This window comes from Carcharodon carcharias, chromosome 6, assembly GCF_017639515.1.
Source record: "Carcharodon carcharias isolate sCarCar2 chromosome 6, sCarCar2.pri, whole genome shotgun sequence".
Lineage (NCBI taxonomy): Eukaryota > Metazoa > Chordata > Chondrichthyes > Lamniformes > Lamnidae > Carcharodon > Carcharodon carcharias.
This window is the reverse complement of record NC_054472.1, coordinates 89,235,428-89,252,966: the sequence shown is the minus strand read 5'-3', so window position 1 is coordinate 89,252,966 and position 17,539 is coordinate 89,235,428. Positions and strand designations below refer to the sequence as shown.

Genomic DNA, 17,539 nt, shown 5'->3' with positions numbered 1-17,539 from the left:
CGGCACTCATGTGCTGCTGTGAAACATGTCGGCCATGTTTTCTCACCGACGTGGACGGACAATCTGTTGGGGGGTGGAGGAGAGACGGGACAATAATTCCAGCGGGCAGGCTTAATAATGATACGTGGATGCATTATAATGAGGTTCCAGACATCTGTTGGCTGGCAACGTGGCCTGCCAACTGCGGGCTGATCAGACAATCGAGAACTGGTTCCATGCAGTCATAAAATTGATTGTGCCCTATTGTCTACTCATGCCACCGCCAGACACAGAAAATTCTGCCTACAGTCTCTGTGGCACTGGCGCTCAGTCATATGAAAGAAATTGGAGTGATGCCTGTACATCCTTACTTCAGGGTAGTATCTTTGCCTTTGGCATACTTTCCCATGCTTCCTTCACTGAGCTCCTTCAATGACACTCATGGTGCTGGCAGGTTGGTTGTTGCCGCCCCTGGGCGGCATCCCTTTTCTTCAACTGGAGGAGCGTCCATCGAAGTGGACTATTGTCATGGCACCTTTGGCTTCTTTTGCTGCAGCCTGCCCTGTAATCGCCTCTCCTTAGGTCATGCCCCTCTTCCTAAGTGAGCCCTTCACAGATGACCACTTCATTGGCTTAACAGAAAACTTGTCCACAAGTAATTGCAAGACAACTTCATTGATCTCTCCTGCAGACTCAGCTGCAACCTCCTACTCCTCTGGTGTTGGCTCTTATCCACCCTGGAGCCCTTTGGAGCACCCTACCGTGATTCCTACTTGCCTGTGCAGTCTCTGCGGCAACCATTAAATTGCATGAGCTACACAAAAAACAAGGGAATTGGCAATTTAATTCCCTCAATGATGTGACAATTGGCCTGATATGGAAGGAGAATGGGGTTCCAACTTTTGGGCCCATTTGCCTTCTGTAATATTGGAATCAAGCTAACCTGGCATCATCAAGCCCAAATTTACATAGGATTGGGAGGAACATCTGCCTGCTTCTCGAACGTAAAATTTTGTTTGCCATGTGCATATTGGGTCCAAGTAATTAAAGTATGTAGGATACATGAGGCATAGGATCAAATTGTAGTTTCTCTAGAAAAGTTGTAACCAGAAACACCAGGATCCACCTTTCAAAGTACAAGAAGCTTTGATGAACCAAATTAATAAGTGATAAGTGACATGGCTGAAGCAGAGTGCTTTGCCTGAAGTTGAAATTTCTTAACTCAAGAATATGATCAGATTCTCCCAACTGTTTTGTTTGATAACACACAGAAGTTATGTGAACTTTCTTTTCTCTGTAATGCATGCAGACCTTCAAAAAGACCAATGCCGCGGCTTAGCTGCATTGGAATTTCAAATCATACAGCTTTTTAAGTATTTTGCTGCTTTATCTGAGACAAGATAACATTGCTGCTCCATTTACTTGCGGTGATGTCCAATTTTTCAGGTAAAAGTGTCCTCAGTAATGAGTTGGTCAAAAAGCTTTCAGACTGTAACACAGAGGCAACTTATTTCCCCCATTTATTCTTTCCCCCACTTGATTCCCACATTCTTTCCTAATGAAAAGGACATATAAGCAAGCAACTTCTAAGTTAATTCAACAACTCAAGCCAAATGCCAGTGGACATGCAAGACTAATCTAGATTGACTCACTTCTAACTTTTCCCCTCCTTGTGTAAAAGCAAATGGCCTCAAAACTGCAAGATTTAAAAAATGCATCTTTTAGAACAGTATTCACTTCGATAATTTTATGCTTTGCCACTTTTTCCTATTCTCTACTGAAGGTGCTGGCTCTTATGAGGTGCCAAAAGATCAGACACACAAATCCAGCAAAAGTTATCGATCCAGATTTTGCCCCCTCCCCACATGCAGGAACAAGAGTCAGGCTACATGAGTGCTCTGTAGATGCATATTGAACTTCTTTCAAAAGAGAATACAACCATACTTATGTTGTACAAACTATAATTCTTCCCAATTTATGCAGACCATCATTATCTTGCTGTTTTATTTTGCTTCTGTATTATATATCTTGCAAATAAATTTGACTATTAATTTTAGCCAAATCTATCTTTCTTGCATTCCATTTTGAATTTCCTCAGTTTTCACTCTTGCCACAACACAAACTGCCCTATTCAAGTCACAAATCCTCTTTAGCCTCCTCAACTTCTTTGTTTTCAAAATTATCAAAAACACTATCTTCTTCCAAAGACCCTGCTCTGTTATCCAGCTCAGTGGAACTGCCAAAGACTGACCCTTATCTATCCGATCAGACCCAAAACATCTACGGCACCTTCCAGAATGTGCACTATTACCAAAGCCCCCAGGATTTATCCTTGAACCTCCTACCAATGTACTCTGATCATACTCAGCACTGCACCCAATCATCTCTCATAACCCTTCCAGTGCCTCTGTGTCGTCAAGCCGTTCATTTAACTTCCAATCTTGGATGAGTCACAATTTCACCCAATAAAGATCCCTCCTCATCACTTAAATCTCAATTATTTGGCCAAGTACTTGGTCACTTCCTTCTAACATCTCCTTTTGATTGCTGTCCATTTTTGCTCAAGAAATCCTCTATAACAGTGGGACATTTTAAATGTTGCAGACAGCAAATAAATGCAACATATTGTTGTTGTAGCTTGAATGACTTATTTCAATATGTATTTTTTTGCCTTTTGTAGAAAAAGGAAGTGTACACAGCAATTTATGTAACCTCCAATGCAAAATAACTCAATGAAAGACAGTCACTCTATTCATGTCGCATACTACTACCTTTCGTAGCATAAGGGTGAAAAAGTTAATCAGTCTTCCTGAAGAAACTACATTTTCCACACTCCAACACACTGTAAACAGATGAACACTAACGTGCATTCTTTCCAAGAATAAAAATGATCATATCTATGGTGGGCAATTTACCTGTCTTCATTCATTCAACTGCTATATACAAATCTAAGTGTGCCTCAGTGGTATATGAATTAAACAAGAAGAATGTTAAAGTACTTGTCCTAAGTTGACATCTGAAGGCAATCATTCTTTAAGAAACTTATAAACTGCTTCAAAGAGCTTTGAAATGAACTGTTCAGATGCAAGAGAACAACCATTCAACTTAATGAACTTCAATGAGGATATTGTAAATCCATCACAATACAAAAGTTAAAGATGTGTGTGTAGCAATTGTGTGATGATTCCTTTTAGTGGAAGCTGGAGATGACTGATAAAACTGAAGCACTGCGATTCTCTGTAAAGAGTGAGATTTTTAAAAAATTATTCATTCAAGGGATGCAGGCATCCCTGGCTTGGCTTGGCCAGTATTTATTGTCAATCCCTAATTGCCCTCGAGAAGGTGGTGGTGAGCCACCTTCTTGAATCAATAGTTCATGTGGTGTAGGTACGCCCACAATGCTGTTAGGGAGGGAGTTCCAGGATTTTGACCCAGCAGTGAAGGAACGGCAATATAGTTTCAAGTTAGGACGGAGTATGGCTTGGAGGGGAGCTTGAAGGTGGTGGTGTTCTCAGGCATCCACTGCCCTTGTCCTTCGAGATTGTACAGGTCACAGGTTTGGAAGGTGCTTTCAAAGGATCCTTCATGAGTTGCTGCAGTGTATCTTGTAGATGGTACACACTGGTGCCACTGTGCACCGGTGATAAAGAAAGTGAATGTTTAAGGTAGTGGTTGGCGTGCCAATCAAGCAAACTGCTTTGTCCTAGGGGGGTTGTCGAGCTTCATGAGTGTAGTTAGAGCTGCACTTATCCAGGCAAGTGGAGAGTATTCCGTCACAATTTTTGGTGACAATTAATGAGCAAGAGCCAAGAATGCTCTCTGCAGATGGCAAAAAAAATAGGCAATGCACCAAGTACCTCTGCTGTCCTTGCATTACCAAGAAACTTGGAATCTTACCACCCCAAGGACAAGCATTCCATATCTCCTCCCAGTACCCTACCCCACCATGTTCGAGAAGCAGTTTGAGACTTCTGACCCTATTATGTAATTCCATCCCTCACAATTGAGGGGTGATTCAAGACTCCACCACTGCCAAAGCCTCAGAAGAAGCAATTGAGTCCTCACTCTCCAAAATGGCAAACAACTCTATCCTATCCTCGAGAATCAATCTGTTACCCACATCGCTGAGAACCAATTTTGGTTCCCTCCGCCCCAGCCACACTTCTCTCACCTTTCCTCAAAGCCAAAGTTCTTCCATTGAATGATAAACTGTTGAATACATTTTTGAAAAAAGTTAACAGGTAACTATTTCTATATTCCAAACTTAGCTACATTGTTACTGGGTATTGCTGGTATGGATAGGCAAGAGTCAGTTCTTTTTATTTTGTGCCATCAGTCCCAAAACAGAGTTAGGAATAGTGAGCTTGTATAAGTAACACAATCAAGATTTATAGAATGCAATTGTCACATATCAGATGAACCTTTAAAAAGGAAGAGAGTTATTGACAGTTCTATTTGTATGTGGAGGTTGAATGAACAATGGACCTTAAAATAAAAAAGCAATTCATTATTGAAATTGAATCAAATGCTGCCACAATACTAGATGTGAATAAATGGCTTTATTTCAAAGGATAGAATTCAACTTCCAGTTCCAAGTTTTAAAAAAAATGCTACAGTATCACCAATTCTTTCAACAGATAGCTAAAAATATTTTCCTTATAATCCCCAGAGGCTGAAACCTTGATCATGAATATTTAATTGGATAGTTCTGCTAATTCTAAAACACATACTGAAATCAATGTGAATAAAAACTACAATTAAATCAGGCACAGGAGGGTAAAGTGTCAGAAAGTTGTTTTTTTTTAAATTTCACAGAGAACCCCTTCAAATGTTGTTAAATACGAATACAAAACTTAAGCTAGCTTTTCTGCATGAAATTCAACACAATCTTCTATTTTGCACACAGCAAGGTCCCTTAATAATGAACAAGATGAATGACCACTTAATCTGTTTCTGATGGCGTTAGTTAAGGAATAAATATTTGCCAAGTTACTAGGAAAACTTGCTGCATTTTCAAATAATGTGACTGTCTTTTATGTCTTAAGAACAGGCAGAATGGTCTTCAGTTTAACAACTAAACTGAAAGATAGTACCTCTGACCAAACAGCATTCCCTCAGAACTGCAATAAAGTGTCAGTTCAGTTCATGAAATGGGATTCGAATCCACAACCTTGACTGATAAAATATTATCAAGCCAAGGTGACACTATAAATGAGGCAACATGTCTGTTTTTAGTGCAGTAATTGCTATATGGCACTGCAAAGGTTTCGAACAATTCACAGGGCTCAACATGAAGACAGTCCATGGTGCAGTCTGTTAGTGAAGCACATATTTGTATTGTCTAAGGCATAGCGGTTACACAGACTGATTATTTTTGGTACTGAGAACTTTATTTTTTTATTCTCAGACTGAGTGAAGAATGATTTGTTCCCTACAAGAAGATTTGGGGGTTTAGGAAAGTAAGGGAATTAATAGTCAAAGATCCTGTTTTGTTTATCTCTTTGGAACTCAAAGAATTAAAACAGCAAAGATCCAAGGTAAAATCATCTGCTTTGTCAAAGAAGAAAAAACCATGGGGAAAACTTAAGCATAAAACCAAGAAAGAGGTGATCAGAAAGAGAAAATTTTAAAAGATTAAATTTGAGTGCTGAAATAATAGCAGGAAAATTGTAAACATGCAATCTTATTAGTTCACAGGTCTTTCCCACTGTAACACATAGTATAGACAGTTGATTTAAATAAAACTGTTTATATGGTAAGGGAAGTAGTTAAGCAGATATCTTAAAGAAGCTATTTCAGAAACCATGTGCATGCTCCATAACACGTGAAGCAATGACACTGAATATGAAATTAAACTTTGTAACTAATAAGTTTTAGTAGCTAATTGCAATAAGTTTTCATACTAATTCTCTCTTTAAAACACTCCAATACATAATTAATTTGCTTCTAAAAATTACTACTTTGCAAAATTTCCAATTAACATTAGTAAACGCACCTGTACATCTGAAACAGAGGTCTGTGGGAACTTTTGAGTACCAATGTCATCCTTGATCCATGTGTCTAAAACAAGAGATTTTCGTACTTTCTTGAAAGGAGCAGTGTGCTGTGATTTGTTAGGAGTGAGGAAAAGAACAGAAGTAAAGATGAATACCAGGAATTTACAAATCAGTCAGAATAACCATAATCATAAATTATTCAGGCTGCAAGAACCACCAAGAAAAACTAAATTAGCACCTCTTGCTCACTAATTTTGAAGATGGGATCCATTCCTTCTCCAAGTAATATGTCAGTACCAGTTTCCTTCTTCAAGACCTCTCGAATATCCTCTTCTAAGTGTGCAAGTGACTGAGGCTGGGTAGACAAAGGAGTGATTACAATTTCTTCATGTAAAATGATAGCAGGTGTTTAAACCGTTCAAACTGCTTGGAACTATTATTGTTTAAAATAACTTTAAACCTCCTTTTGTGTTAAAATTCATTGGTTCCTTTACAAAGGATAATTTGTAGAATAGGATCAAGAATTAATTTCTCAAGTTTTAATAACTTTAACAATGCAAGTAAAAGTCCACAAAAAGCAAAATATTTTTAAAACATCCATGACTCCATAGAATTGATGTTCTAAAGATAATTTAGAAAGGAGCCAAACTAAAGAAATTGACAGGCAAATAGTTAAAATATTAATTAACTTCAGCCCTGGCCACAAACTCCATTACCTAGCCCTCCATCCCTCTCCCAGACAACTGTTTTGAGGCTGAACCAAGCTGTTCACAACCTTGGTGTCATTTGACCTCGAGATGAGCTTCCGACATAGACCACCTATGTCTACCTCTGTGACATTGCCTAACCCACCTCTGCCTTTACCCATTGGCTGCTGAAACCCTCATCCCATGCCTTTGTTACCTTTAAATTTGGCTACTCCAACACAATTCTGGCCAGCCTCTCAAGTCCCACTATCCGTAACCAGGAATCATCAAAAACTCAGGTGACTGTATCCATACCTGCACCAAGTCCCATTTATTTATCACCCATGTGCTTATTTACTGACCTACAATTGGCTTCTGGTTAAACAACATCTTGACTCAGGGATGAGGGTGGCAGAAGACAAAAAGATTGGAAAATTCCAAAGGTTCACAACCCTTTGAGTGATGTAATTTATCCTCATCTTCGTCCTAAATGATTGGTCCATTATCCTGAGACTGTGCCCCCATGTTTTAGTTTCCCCAACCAACAGAAATAATCTCTCAGCATCAACCCCCTTCAGAATTTTGAAGGTTTCAATGAGATCATCCCTCATTCTTCTATGCTATAGGGAATATAGGCATTACTCAGCATTTCATCATAGGACAATCCCCTCATCCCTGATCCTTTGCTGTACCACGTCCAATGAAAGTATATCCTCCTTAAATATGGAGACCAAAACTGCATATAGTATTCCAGGTGTGGTCTCACCAAGGTCCTGTACAATTGCAGCAAGGCTTCTTTAGTTCTGTGCTCCAATTCCCTAACAATGAAAGCCAACATTCCATTTGCCTTCCTAATTGCTTACTGTATCTATATGTTAACTTTTTGCATTCCTTGTATGAGCACACCCAAGTCTCTTTGCACCTCAATATTTAGAAGTTTCACACCTTTTAAAAAATATTCTGCTTTTCACACTTCCCCACATTATTCTCCATCTGCCATCTTGTTGCCCACTCACTTAGCTTGCCTATATCTCTTTGCAGCTTTGGTGTTCTCTCCACAGCTTATCTTTCCACCTAATTTTGTATCATCAACAAACTTAGATACGTTACTCTGTCTCTTCAGCCAAGTCATGAATACAGATTATAAATAGCTAAGGCCCCAACACTGATTCTTGTGACACTCCACTAATAGCCTGCCAACTTGAAAATGCCCAGTTTATGTCCATTCTCTGCTTCCTGTCCATTAACCAATCCTCTATACATGCTAATATATTACCTCCAACTTCATGAACCCTTATTTTGCCTATTAACCTTATGTGTGGCACCTTATTGAATCCTCTTGGATCTACTAGCTCCCTTTTATCTACCCCACTAGTTACATCCTCAAAATAAATTCATCAAACAGGATTTCCCTTTTGTAAAACTATGCTGGCCTTTTCTAATTATAATGATGCTTTTAGAAAATTATAGTAAGACTTCCTTAATAATAAATTCCAGCATTTTCCCAGCAAGTGGTGTTTGGATAACTGGCTTGTCGTTTCTTCCCCCCCCATTTTCTCTGTCCCTCCTTTCCTGAAAAGCAATGTTATATTTGCCTACATTCAATCTGATGGGACTGTTCCCAAATCTAGGGAATCTTGGAAAATCATAGCTAACATATCTCTGTAGCTATCTCTTTTAGAATTCTAGGGTACAGGTCATCAGGTCCCAGGAATTTATCAGATTTTAATCCCTTAAGTTTCACCAATATTTTTTTTTCTGCTGATATTATTTACCTCACTCTTTTTAGCCCCTGGGTTACCCTCTATTTTGGGTATGCAACTTCTGTCTTCTACCGTGAAGACAGACAAAATATTTGTTCAATGCCTCTGCCAGTTCCTCATTCCCCATGATAATTTCTCCTGTTTCTGCTCGTAAGGATCAGTATTTACTTTAGCTACTCGCTTCCTTTTTATATACTTACAAAAACCCTTACAATCTGTTTTTATATTTCTGGCTAGTTTACTCTCATATTCTATTTTTTTCCCTATGCTAGTTTCCAAAATGCTCCCAGACCTCAGACTTGCTGCTGTTCTTTGCAACATTGTAAGCCTCTGTTTTTAATCTTATACTATGCTTAACTTCCTGAGTTAAAGAACAGAAGGTTCTTTCTTGCTAAGTTTTGGTTTTTCGATGAAATGTATTTTTGCTGAACATTTTGAATCATTTCTTTAAGTGTTTTCCACTGTTCATTTACTGCCATACCTTTTAGTCCTATTTACCCAAACAATCTTAGCCTCATATCTATGCAATTGCCTTTGTTTAAGTTTAAAGATTCTTGTTTGTGATTGGGGTTCTCACTTTCAAACTTAACATGGAATTCAATGGTATTGTGATCAAGTGGGCCTTTCACTAACTTACCCTGCCTCATTACACAATATTATATCTAAAATAGCTTTATTCCTAGTTGGTTCCACAACCTTTTGCTCCAAGAAATGGTCATGAAAACACTCTACAAAATCATCCTTTAGACCCTCTTCCCCCAATCATTCAGCAGCCCCTCTTTCCAAAGCCCTCCTGCCCCATTTTCTCACTAAGCAGCCCCCCTTCCGAACTGCCCACTCCCAGCTTGCTGAACTCCACTGAGATCCAGTGCTCCCCCCCCACCCCACCCTGTTGAACCCCAATGAGAGTCAGGCTCCACTGCTCTTCCGCTCCCATTCCCACCAGCCCTCCAAACCCCATGGCTCCAAGCATCCAGCAGCAGAGTATGCCAGCCCACAAACCTGCTCTCGGCCTAGTTATTTGCAGAGAATTTCCAGGCCTTTGAGGCTTTCTCCTTCTGGCTTTGGCTCCATTGGAGGTGGCAGTGGCCAAGAGGAGGCAGAGTTCAGAAAAAAAAAAGGGTGGAATTCCATTATCTAAAAATTGGAATCCTGCCAAATCGTGGAAATTGCTCATCCCTGCTCCATTTTAAAATTCTCATCCTGTTTTCAAATTCCTTCATGGCCGTTCCTCTTTCTACTTTAGTCTCCTCCGACACCCACAGCCCCCCAAAATACCAACAATCAACTAATCCTGACATCTTGAGAATCCTCAGTTTTAATTGTTCCACCATTGGTGGCCGTGCCTTCAGCTGTCTAGGCCCTCAGCTTTTGAATTCTCTCCCTAAACATTTCCACCTCTCTTTCCTCCTTTAAGACACTCCTTAAGACCTACCTCTTTGGCTAAATTTTTGTCCTTCTGGCCTAACATTCCCCTCTTTATGCGGCTTGGGCTTTATAATGTTCCTGTAAAGTGCCTCGGGACATCTTATGTTAGAAGCACTATATAATACAAGATGCCATTGTTGATAATGTATGCAAAAGCAGATAAGTGAATCAAAAGTGCCAAACAGATGAAAACAAACAGCCAACATTATACTGAGGTAGTTTTCTGTGAACCACCTTTTCGTATTTTAACTTGCACCGTCTCTCCTGCCAACGTAATATGACCACTGATACCCATCTGCATATGTGCACTGATCTGTACATGCGCAGAAATCCAATGATGTCACTGCTGGTGCCCGCAGCCTGGAACTCTGAGCGGCAGAAGGGGGGAGGCAATATAGTCTAACACTCACAGCAACCTACAATCCATTTACGTTACTGGGATAGTAAGAGAGACTGCAGTAAAATATCCCACAAGGAAAATATTTTACTTTCCAGTCTGCAAATCCTTCCCTTCTAACCTCCTGTAAAATCCATTGCTAACAGTCCAGGATAGATATTCACAGCATTCTCTCCTCCTGCTGCCAGGGACAGTGATAACCACAAATGAGCCTTGTTGCACATTGCCCCCTATAAAGATGGGAGCCACTAACCTGGGTCTACGATCAGCACACAACTGCGCATGCACAGTGATGGCAGCAAATGCAGCCTTTAATTTATACTATACAGTCTGCATACAATTAATTTCCAAATTTATTTTGTAGAAAGTATTTTCACGCAACCATACCGTGACATGGTTGCTGGATTGATAACGTATGTATTGTCTTCCATGGAGGGTAGTGTCATTGGACAGTCCAATGGATATCAATACCCAATACATAAGGATGCTTCATAAAGTAAGTTAACAATGGATAGCAGAATGGAACAGCAAAAGAAGCGAATGACCTCAAGACAGACAAAAACATGCTGGACGGAACTAAGCCAACAAACATTGATCTACAATACTGCACTTACCACCATTCTTAGAGGCCCATATTTCTTTTCTTGGGCAGCAAGTGCATTCTTAAAAGGTGTAGGTGTCCTTGGTGTGCTATCTAAAACCGTTCGTCTTATTGTGGGGGTCCTAAATCTACAAGACACAGATTGCAGTGTTAAGTATTAAATAAACTGCATTAGAAACTGTTCTTTACTAATCACTTTAATTGTAATACACGAGGCCAAGTTAGATAAAGCTGAAATAAATAAGAAGAACAACATTTGTTTTTGAAGTGAGTGTGGAAAAGGAGAAAACAAATTATGTACTTAAGTGTGTTTTACATCTAACTACTCACAAGTAAAGAAAATTATGCTTAGTCTATTAGATTTATGCATCACTTTTTCTGAAAAAGCCAAGTATCCCTGTGAATCTCCTGATACCAAGCTAATAAACTCATATGTTGACAAAAATGAGAGCTGCATAGACAGGAATATGTTTTCTATGTATAATAGATGATTAATTCAATCAAGTTCAAGAGTACCATAAACATTTTTATTCAAATACTAGCTGATCTCCCCAAGGAGTTGTTCATGATTAGTTTTTTTTAAAAAAGAAAATAGTTATTAGATTCTATTTACTATCCATTCATTGCGCTATTACATTCATCATCTGCAAATATATAGTTCCATTGTTTTATAATCCATCAATGTATTGGAAGGAAATATTGAACCCACCCTCCCAATTTATATCCTATTTTATTTGTGACCAAGGTAGCACATGTTAAGAAATTCTGTAGCTCAAGAAAAAACAATTAAAGATTCTCTGTTATAACAATAACGTGCATTTATATTACTCCATTAATATAGAGAAACGTTCCAAGGCTGTTATGCCCAGTACAGGCATTAAGATATTAAAAACTTTAAAGTTTTTAAAAAAAAAGTGGACACCAAAATGTGTTTAAGATGGCTGGAGCATATCAAGTGACCTGGCTGTATACAGCTCCAGGTAATCTTGGAACTCATGCAAAAACCTAATTATATGTGGACAATCACAACCACCTGTGAATTTCACACATCCCTTTGTTAAGGATGCACCATCAACAGAAAGGACCATGGACAAAAGAGACGTTGAAACTTGATTGGTGCTAGATGAATATGAAATGAATCTCGTCCACTTTTCATTGTATTGTGATGGCTCCTCACCCCAGCGTATTGACTGTCTGAAACTCTCGGTGTGAAATGCCACAATACAGGATGTTTACCAGTCTAACATACCACCATATTTGGAAAATGACTTTGAACTTGTCACAGGTCACATGGGAAAGGCAGCTATGTTTGCTACTGCTTTTAAAAATACAATAGCAGAAGCTGTTCAAAAACAGATACCACCAGAAACACTACCCAAGACACTGAACCAGCTGCAAGACAACTATGCAGACACAGTAATACATAGCTATAGTTTGAAATGGGAGACTTTCCCCTAAGCTGTTCCAAAGTCAAGTTCACCTGACAGCCAACCTCATGGCAATTCAACCACAAGAAGCCTCTGCTTTCACAAGACCGCCATTCATGCTAAAGCATCAATTCATCTAAGAAATAACAGGCCTGCTCCGAAAGAGACCAAAATAATTCCAGATTGCAATTGTATTTTTTTTCTTTATCTGCATTTAATTGTTGTGTTGTGTGAAAGGCATTGTGTTTAAACCTCTGGGGCAAATGTGTTCTAATAGATAATCTTATTTATTTTTTAAATTCACAAAAAACTTGCTGCTGGAACCATTTAAATTGGGACAAACCTCTCTGAGGGTAAGAAACCTTACACATAAAAACACTTTGATCACGGGCAACAGTAAAACACCAACTCTGCCTGTCACAAGGCGCTTTATATAGTGGCGTAACCTGACGAAAAGGGACACAGAGACAAGGGAGGAATAATGAGCGTTAACAAAAAGTAAAATCAGACCTCAACATCTGGCAACCAAATGTGAGGTTAAACACAATAATCAGGCAGTTGCCATTCGAGTTGGCACTGAAACATACGGGACAGCATGAAGCTGTGGCACCATGATAGATGATCAGAAAAGTTTAGGACTTGCTCATTCCAGGCCAAGTAATTTTCTTAATAGCATGATAATTCATACCGCCAAACAGCATCTCCGGGTGAAAATTAATTTTTACAAGTATGGAAACTTAATCCTTCTGATTATAATTACTGTTGAGATTTAAAAATTATTAAAACTTTTTTCTGTTACTTAACTCTCCCTTATTCCCATTTTAATCTTCCCCCTCTTTATTTTGCTTTCTGTACATGAATTGGCATTGAATTAACTGTTCTAATTTACACTTCTGATTCTAACTCTACGTGCCTTATGAAGAAATCTGATTGGTTAAAGGAGATACATAGACACAGTTGCTTGCCCTTTACACAGATTCCTTGTGCTGAACCCGATAGCCAGTCGCTGCAAATTCCAGTGCAAAAGCCCATAGAAGGTCTGAGAGCAAGTGCAAGTGAAATGAATGGCTCCCACATTTGCTTGAAGCTGATCCCAAAAAGCAGGTCAATAGGAGAGATGACCAAGAACTTAGTCAAATAGTTTGAAGGAGAGCTTTAAAGGTGGAGGGGGAGGTGGAAAGGGAGAGGATTTAGAGGGGGAATTCCAAAATGTATGATGTAGATGGCTGAAGCCACTGCCATCAATGATGATGCAAAGCAAGGGGTGTGCACAAACGGCCAAAGTCAGAGGAAGTCAGAGTGTTTGGGATGGGAGCGATGCAAAAGAACGGGTTTAATAGGATGGAGGTGGTTACAGAGATAGAGAAAAGCAAGATCGTGAGATTTAAAATCAGAGGATTAGAATTTTCCAATTTGGGGCACTGGGAGCAATTGGAAGCCTATGTTGGTCAGCAAGGACAGGAGTAACAATGTGAAGTGCCTTGGGGCATCTTATTATACTAAATACATGCAAGTGATGGATGTAGTTGAGTGAGACATGACACAAGCGACCGAAGTTTCAATGACCTGAAGTTTATAGGGGGTGAATAATGGGAGGTCGGATAGGAAAGTGTTGGAATAGCTGGGTCTGGAGGTGACAATGACATGAATGTGTTGAGACAATGGTGGAGGATATTGATGTTATGGAGGTGAAATTAGGCATCTTTGTGGGGTGTATTTGAGATCAGAAAATCAGCTCAAGGTCAAATAGGATGCCAAGACTGCATACAGTCTGGTTCAGTGTGAGACAAATGGACTTAGTTTTTCTAATGCTTAACTTAATAAAATTGTGGCTCATCCAAAACGGATATTGGAAAAGCAGTCTGGCAACATGGTGGATAATAGAATGGTGGAGAGGTGAAGCTGACCCCATATTTGTGAATGATGCCATCAAGGGGAAGAATTTAGATGGAGGAAGAAATTGATAGGCTGGAAGGATATAGAATGACACTGCTGCTTCCTTGTCTAAGTGGAAAGTTTGTGTGGACAGGATTTGTTCTGGGAGTATGCTTTCACTGCTTTAAAGAAAAGTAATTCCCAACTTTTTCCACCTATTTTGGACTTTGTCAATTTTGATCTGCATTTCCCTGCTGCCCACCTTCACTACTGCACAGAAGCATCTTATGCAGCTCTACCTTGAACATCTGATGAGAAACAAAAGGAGCTGCGACACCATCAGCATCAGCTTTCTAATCAGCATAATGCCATTCTATCAGGCAGAGATACAGATCAAAGGAGACAATACTCCCAACACAGGGTATGCATCCAGACAGCTTTCTTGACGTGACTGAGCAACAAGAGCCTCAGGCTTTCTCGGCAGGTTGCTGCTGACACCTGCAGCCTTCTGGAACAAGGCCTCATTCCAACAGGGTTAGGTGGGAATGCATTGCCAGTGGCCATTCAGGGTGACTGATGTCATGTTTTTCAAGGCCACCACCTACGTCCACTTTGATATTGAGGCGGCCAGTCAGGGCCATAGGGCTCTCAGAGTTCCTCCATTGGCTGGATTCCCACAGGTACAGAGAATCATAGAGGGCACATGTGGATTTTAAGGGGCCCTCAGATTATCCAGGGGTATTTGTCAATTGAAAGGGATTATTGAAGGTGCAATACAGGTGCCTGGACAGATCTGGGGACAGCTCTTCAGTATGCACCAAAAAGAGTGTCCAGATGATAGTGGTCTACTGCACCTTTCACAAAATTCCACTTCAGAGAGGACTGGAGCTGCAGAAGGAGGAAGGCAATGAATGCTCTACATCCTCAGAGGAAGAGCTGACGTGGCCAGGGCACCAACAGCCACTTACCTAGCTGCCAGGGAAGACCACGGTCAGCTCATTTAGTATGCTTGAAAGAAACTGAGTATTTGAAGCTATATAACATGCCAATGCAGATCCCACTGCCACCCCCCTTATACCAATCACTCCCACAATCATAAATCCCTCCCTCATTCACAGCCTTTGTTCATCTTCTATTCTAGTCATACCATTCACCTGAAGGCTAATGTCCATTTGTAATCCAGTGGGCAACAATGAAAATGGTTGAACAATGGAGAGTTCAAATAAAGTGCCTGATTCATTGAAATTCTCATTTACAAGATCAAAATTATTATAAACACCCGATTGAATCCCCTTGTGCAACTAAGGCACCTTCCTCTTCTACTCTATTACGCCTACTTGACACCTATGGTTTCAGCAGAGCTAGAGGCAGGCAGCTCATTTCACTACTCTGTCAAGATTCTTGTGATGGGCGTCCTCTGGGCTTTGGACCCTGCAAGGCCCAGCCTAAGACTGCCCCAACTCCATCTGCACAGGGGCTCCCTCAGTCATCGAAACAGGAAGCAACATGTGGGGCTCTGAATGGGGGCTGGGGGTGTTGGTGAGATGGCAAGGGATAAGAAGCACCTTTAGCAGGATGGCACTTCCATGTGGCATTTCTCCATCTTCCCTCTCATAGCCCACCTGCACTTCCATGCTAGCTAGGACCTGGAGAGCACTTTGTTACACTTCACTGTGGTCCTGAACAGCTAAGGTGAAGCTCTCATCAACCTATTTAAAGTGGAAGACTAAGGGCGGAATTCTCCCAGATTTGCACTAAGTGTGGTAGCGGACAGGGAAAAGGGTGTTTTACCTGCCGGCCACCATGGCAGCTTCTCATGCTGTATTGTCCCAATCCCGCCTCTTTCATCATGCATTCCCGGGAAGCATACAAGGTTGCTGGCGGGGTGACCTCTCATTCTCCTGCCCTGCATCACAACAGGACTTCAATAAATTAGGCGCCATATTTAAAGGCCACTCCTGCAAAGAGCTAGCACTCTTCAAGGGATAGGAAGCTGCTACAAAGATATGGCTGCACCAAAAAGACTGTCCAGATGATAGTGGTCTGCTGCACCTTTCACAAAATTCCACTTCAGAGAGGACTGGAGCTGCAGAAGGAGGAAGGCAATGAATGCTCTACATCCTCAGAGGAAGAGCCCCCAGATTTCCCGACATCTCCCTCAAGCACCTACTGTCATTGTCCTCATCCCATCCATGGGACCACTTAACACCCACACATGCTAGGCATACGCATCATCTGGCCTGGCAGATGTCCTGCTTATACTCTCCATCTGTATTCATGCAGGACAAGCTGGCACACAACCAAAGGGAGAGGTCACAGACTGGTGGGGGAATGCCTGAAAGCAAAGTCCTCATGGACTTTGAAAAAAGTCATCCAGCTGAACGGCGACAATCTGGACCATTCCTGTGCTGACAGTGAGGTAGGCGGTGCTCAACCAAGTGAGGGTCTAGTAGTACAACATCCATCAGACAATCAAGGCCTTTGACAAGGTGCCGCACAGGAGGCTGCTTAGTAAGATAAGAGCCCATGGTGTTAGAGGCAAGGTACTAGCATGGATAGAAGATTGGCTGTCTGGCAGGAGGCAGAGAGTGGGGATAAGGGGGTCCTTCTCAGGATGGCGGCCAGTGACTAGTGGAGCACTGCAGGGGTCAGTGTTGGGACCACAACTTTTCACTTTATACATTAATGATCTAGATGAAGGAACTGAGGGCATCCTGGCTAAGTTTGCAGATGATACAAAGATAGGTGGAGGGACAGGTAGTATTAAGGAGGCGGGGAGGCTGCAGAAGGATTTGGACAGGTTAGGAGAATGGGCAAAGAAGTGGCAGATGGAATACAACGTGGTGAAGTGTGAGGTCTTGCACTTTGGTAGGAAGAATAGAGACATAGACTATTTTCTAAATGGGGAGAGAATTCAGAAATCTGGAGTGCAAAGGTCTTGGGAATCCTAGTCCAGGATTCTCTTAAGGTTAACTTGCAGGTTGAGTTGGTGGTTAGGAAGGCAAATGCAATGTTGGCATTTATTTCGAGAGGACTAGAATATAAAAGCAAGGATGTGCTGCTGAGGCTTTATAATGCTCTGGTCAGACCACATTTAGAATATTGTGAGCAATTTTGGGCCCCATTTCTCAGGAAGGATGTTCTGGGTCTAGAGAGGGTCCAGAGGAGGTTCACGAGAACGATCCCAGGAATGAAAGGCTTAACATATGAGGAACGTTTGAGGACTCTGGGTCTATACTCGATGGAGTTTAGAAGGATGAAGGGGGATCTGATTGAAACTTACAGAATACTGAAAGGCCTGAATAGAATGGACATGGGGAAGATGTTTCCATTAGTAGGAGAGACTAGGACCCGAGGGCACAGCCCCAGAGTAAAGGGAAGACCTTT

At 40.9% G+C, this 17,539-nt stretch overlaps 1 protein-coding gene across 3 annotated transcripts in view; it reads right to left on the bottom strand.

Annotated features, from left to right (window-relative positions):
- Positions 1-17,539, bottom strand: part of mybl1 (v-myb avian myeloblastosis viral oncogene homolog-like 1) — a 153,513-nt gene that overhangs the window by 28,774 nt on the left and 107,200 nt on the right. For all 3 annotated transcript variants that reach the window (XM_041190120.1, XM_041190122.1, XM_041190121.1), the window contains 3 exons: positions 10,864-10,978; positions 6,214-6,330; positions 5,975-6,082 (listed from right to left, as the gene is read on the bottom strand). In XM_041190120.1, the coding sequence (XP_041046054.1) occupies positions 5,975-6,082; positions 6,214-6,330; positions 10,864-10,978 (340 nt within the window). The remainder of the gene's footprint in view (positions 1-5,974; positions 6,083-6,213; positions 6,331-10,863; positions 10,979-17,539) is intronic.